The sequence below is a fragment of the Montipora capricornis genome, chromosome 2 (genome assembly GCF_036669925.1).
Source record: "Montipora capricornis isolate CH-2021 chromosome 2, ASM3666992v2, whole genome shotgun sequence".
NCBI lineage: Eukaryota > Metazoa > Cnidaria > Anthozoa > Scleractinia > Acroporidae > Montipora > Montipora capricornis.
The window spans coordinates 59,016,622-59,021,621 of NC_090884.1; the positions used below are offsets into that span (position 1 = coordinate 59,016,622).

At 38.8% G+C, this 5,000-nt stretch overlaps 1 protein-coding gene across 1 annotated transcript in view; it reads right to left on the minus strand.

Moving 5' to 3' along the window:
- The window catches only part of LOC138029233 (phosphatidylserine lipase ABHD16A-like), a 21,716-nt gene that overhangs the window by 14,907 nt on the left and 1,809 nt on the right, over window positions 1-5,000 (minus strand). The window contains exons 3-4 of the mRNA XM_068876948.1: window positions 1,820-1,898; window positions 1,121-1,207 (exon numbers count right to left, since the gene is read on the minus strand). Coding sequence (XP_068733049.1) covers window positions 1,121-1,207; window positions 1,820-1,898 — 166 coding nt within the window. The remainder of the gene's footprint in view (window positions 1-1,120; window positions 1,208-1,819; window positions 1,899-5,000) is intronic.

A 5,000-nucleotide genomic window follows, 5' to 3' on the forward strand; every position in this document is an offset into this window, starting at 1 on the left:
CGACTAAAACAAAACCTTTAGTTAGGACAATGTTGATGGTGGGCTTCTGAAAGTGTGGGATGTTAAGAAGACACCGTAAAGAAGTACATGTACCAGTACGTATGTAAGTCACACTCAAACGTTTTTAAAACTTTTAAAAAATTCTTAAAAGAACTTTTTGGGCGGGAAAAGTTCATTTTCTGAAACCTAATCCCTTTTCTTTGGAAAACCAATCTTAGAATGTGACAGTTTTCGAGGAAAGGCAAAGCAAAGTAACTTATAATGAACAACTTACAGTAGATTAAGATAATTGCATTGTATTTCTTTTTGAAGACTGCAGACGGACATGTATACAGTACATGTACATGTACATGACTATCCCCTATAAGGGATAATACCAGGAAACAAGCACTGCGCACCGCTGGCTCAGTTGGTTGAGCACCGGGCTGTCACGCGAGGTCGTGAGTTCAACTCTGGCTGGACCAACACTCAGGGTCTTTAATTAAATTATATGACTGAGGAGAAAGTGCTGCATATTAATTCTGCGGCGTACACACGTATTGCATTCTTAAACTAGTGAGCCTTTGACGTCATTTCCTCCTCGATCCAGCTCTCTCAAGAACATAATGTTAGTAATGGCGGACCATTAAATAGGAAAATTACAGTTAAAATAAAGAGGTGTCTTTTTGAAATCAAGGCTTAAAACGTGGGTCACTTAGGGTTTTGTTAACATAGTTTTGAAATCCAAAGAAAAATATGAATTGATTTTTTGGTCACAGGGGCACTTTAAGTGAAGTCTAATTCTGGAGCTTAGCACATTTCTGTACATTGCAGTACATGTAAGTGCCTGTTAACATCACACTTTTAAACAACAGTTCATTGCCAATGTCATGCATCATTTTTTGCTTGACGCATTCCACGACTCATATTCTTGGCTTTGATTGGTCAAAGACTTGTGATTCAGCAGCCTGGATGACACAATATGAACTTACATGTAGTTTTACTGACTCCTCATACACTCACCAGGATAAACAGTTTTTAAAAAATCCATTTATCATTGTCTACATTCATTGCCAAACTTGATCACTCCTAAGTTTATCAAATACATACATGTGCATCATTGTAAATTCTACTAGCTTACCTCTAAGACATAATGCTCCAAATACAACCATCAATCCTGTTGCAATAGATTTTGACAGACTCACCAATCCTGCTTGGCTTACCAAACCTGTCAAAAAGACATTACCAGTCAAAGAGATCTATTACATGATTGTATAACTGCGATAATTGTCATGCTAATTGCTATCGAAAGTACAGCAATAACGCATGCGCAGCTCAACAAGGTCGAATCAAGAGCATACATTGTGCTATGTCACCTCAAGGTCTGGCTGCTGCTATACGGACTTTGTGTGACCTTGGAGCACAGCTTACAGACAGTTGGAATCAGCTGTATGCTTGTTTTTGCAATCATCACCAGCAGCTGAAGCTACTGTACAACTGTATATTTACCCCACCAGTTGAAAATCCTACAAAAATCAGTGTGGATGCTACCCAGTGTTTCCACCCATTTCCTCAAAGGTCAGAGCTGTTAGGAGAAATTGATCAACCAAACAAACTAAACTGTCTTTCTGTGAATAGAACACAAAAAGCTCAAGCAACCCAGCGACCCAAAAATGATTCATCAAACATACTATTAAAATGTCTCAGGATCCCCAAGAAAATGGCAGAAACAACATAATTAAACAATTTAGGACTTAAAGAGGTAAACAAATTTGCAGTACCCATTTATGGCATTCATTAACCTTGTTAACAGCTTTTCTGATACATGTATTCTACTTGCCTTTCCGCACAAGGTAGAATCCTATGGCAGGTCCAGTTAACAAAGAAGTTGAGTAACAAACAGACCAAGCTAATGAAAGCTGAAAATTAACAAACAGCATTTCAACAAACTCTTAAATAATGAAAGAAATGCATATTTTGTTTCAAACAAAAATATTATTATTATATAAATCTAGAAAGAGAGAGAGTGGAAGTACACATGCAAGTCCAGAGCAGTTCTTGAAGACAAGCTTATTGCTAAGCCAATAGATCGAGTGCGAAACTGTTATAGGGCAAGTCTATAGCTTCTTCCACTGCTACAAGATTTATTGTAGAAAAGAAGTTGTAACAGAGACCAGCAAAAATTGTGGTGGTGCATTCCCTGCATTATTTTGGCTAGGATCATTTCTACATGTACAAATGTATCTGTCTTTAAAACAATTAATAATAATTAATAATAATAATCTTGACTTCTATGGACAAAACAAATTGTGAGGAGATCTATGGTATTCAATCTGCAGGCATAAACACTGCTTAGCCTCAGTCCTAGACCTGGGGCTTGGAAACTACAGTAGCATCTTCTGGAGGATTATGGTGGTCCCAATGACTATGGGTGCCTGTATTCCTTCCCAACACATCTGGAATCCCAAGATCTTTCAAAAAACCCTTTAACTGACCAGACACTGCACCCAAACAACCAACCACTAAGAGAACAGTCTTCGTAGACACCTGATATACCTGTCTGATTTCCTTTACCTGAGGAGAGTACAGTAGTTGGTGATTTCCTCATCCAATATCCACTCCTTAGCGGCTTGTTCCACCACAGTAGCATCTGGACAATTATGTTCCATCTTCTATTACAGTATCTATTGCAGATGCTCCTATCCCACGCAGATCTCATCATTCCCATCCTCTGACACCCTCACATCATCCAGAACGTTCTCATACCACTCTGATATCAGCACACTTTACACCACAGTTCTGAAAAAGTTCCCACTACACCCTCAATCCCATCTGCCTATGCCTCCTCCAATATTAGGGGTGACGGATAGTAAAATTTGAGACTCGCCAAGACCCTTGTTTGCGAATCCGAAGCCGAGCCTGAAACAATTGCAAGACTTCACACTGAAATAAATGGAATATAATCAAGACTTCCATGACTCTTCACAAAGGCTGTCAAGATTTCAAGATCGGATAAAAAGTTTGCGAGTGGTAAGATTTTCGAGGTACCATTCAGCACCCCTAATATTGCCAATAATATAAATTCTGATTTAAAAAATCTAAGCGACTGGCTCACTGTTAATAAGCTCCAATTCCATCCTCTCAAAACTAAGTTAATGGTTGTTGGGTCAACATATAATTTGAACACTAAATCTGGAGATTTACCTAATGCAATCTCCATTGATAATAATTTGGTTTTACGCGTAACCTCTAACAAATGTTTGGGAGTTCTACTAGATGAAAAGCTTACATTTGAAACTCATATTGAGTATATATGTAAAAAGGCATGTGCTGGCATAGGTGCTTTGAGAAGAATTAAGCCTTTTGTCCCCCTCTGCACCCTCGTAACTTTATACAGATCACTCATTCAACCTTCTTTTGATTACTGCTCACCCCTGACAGGGTTTTCAAATTGAAAAAAAGTAGCAGGAGGAAATTGTAAAGTAGCCGGAGCACTATCTCATCGTGATGACAGCAGCCTGCAGATGAATCAACGGAATAACGAAATATTGCCATAAAGCGGCTTCCGTTGATATATTTCCTTTTACATTCATGAAGTATTATCATAACAACGTCAGCGGTTTTGTTTCCTTTCTACTTCGATTCGCTGCAATTCGCAGTTTCGTTTGCCTGAATTTCAAAACACTTGCGCTGTTGAAGGCTTTTTTTGTTATGACTTCTTTCAGTCTCTTCTTGAAAATACATTTGGTGCAGTCAAGACCATAATGAGTAACATTTCACGAGAAAGACTGCCTTCTCATTCAACACGCGGATGCCGCTACAGCTACAGATACTGTGGTCATTTCAGCCTCGGCATATTGTTTTATCGTCACTTTCAGAAAAGTGAACTGCAACAACACGTAATATTTGTTAACTCTTATTCCTAAAATTATTGTTACCTATTTCTCTTCGAGACTTCTCCACACTTGACAGAAAAGACAACATCGTTTGCTGCCTCCGCTTCATGTTGCAACTTTCACGTGAGAACAAATCTGCTGCTGCGCCGATACATGCACGTTCAAATGAGAGTCCGTGAACACGAGCAGACTTTCCCGCTAAAAAAAGCTCTCGCTTCGAAGATCAAAAGGTATATGTAATAGCCGCACTGTTCATCAGTCCGCATTCATTTATTTCCTCGAAAAAATCAGATTATGATTTGGTGAAACAGAATTGTGTAGTTAGTAAAATTTGGAATACGAAAAGTATCCAACGCAAATGCTTGAAGTAGCCGGTGACTTAAGCCGGGCGCCGGCTAAATTTGAAAACCCTGCCCCTGTGGGATACATGTGGTAAGCAACTAAAAGATAAATTACAAAAAATTCAAAATCGTGCGGGAAGGGTTATTACAGGCTCTTCATATGATGTTAGGTCCACAGATGTGTTGAATAACCTGAAATGGAAAACCCTTGAAACCAGCCGCTTCCATACAAAGGCTACCCTTATGTATAAAATCCTCAACGATCTATCTGCCCCCCAACTGAGTAACTCCTTTGTAAAGCTAAATGATACTAACATAAATTACAATCTTAGGAATATCGAGACTGATCTAGCACTTCCAAGGCCATACACAAATTTTTTGAAGCGTAGCTTTAAGTATAGTGGTGCAATGCTCTGGAATAATCTTCCCTTTGAGGCAAAGACCGCAAAATCGCTTTCTGATTTCAAACGCAAACTTGCGTCCTCGCCCTTCATGCTTTCTATTGGATCGCACTGATTCTATGTAATATACTCCTATTTTAAATATATATATATACTTTATTGTAACGTGTTTACCTACGCCCCACCTGGAAACCAGCTTTTGTTGTGTGTGGCTAGCGTAGTGAAATAAAGTAGTATTGTATTGTATTGTATTGTATTGCCTCTGAGCCAAACCAGTACAACCACTATTCAAAAATTTGGTTTATCAACAGAGTTGATAATGTAAATTGACCACCGTACAGAGATTCTAAAAGCTGACGTTTCGAGCGTTAGCCCTTCGTCAG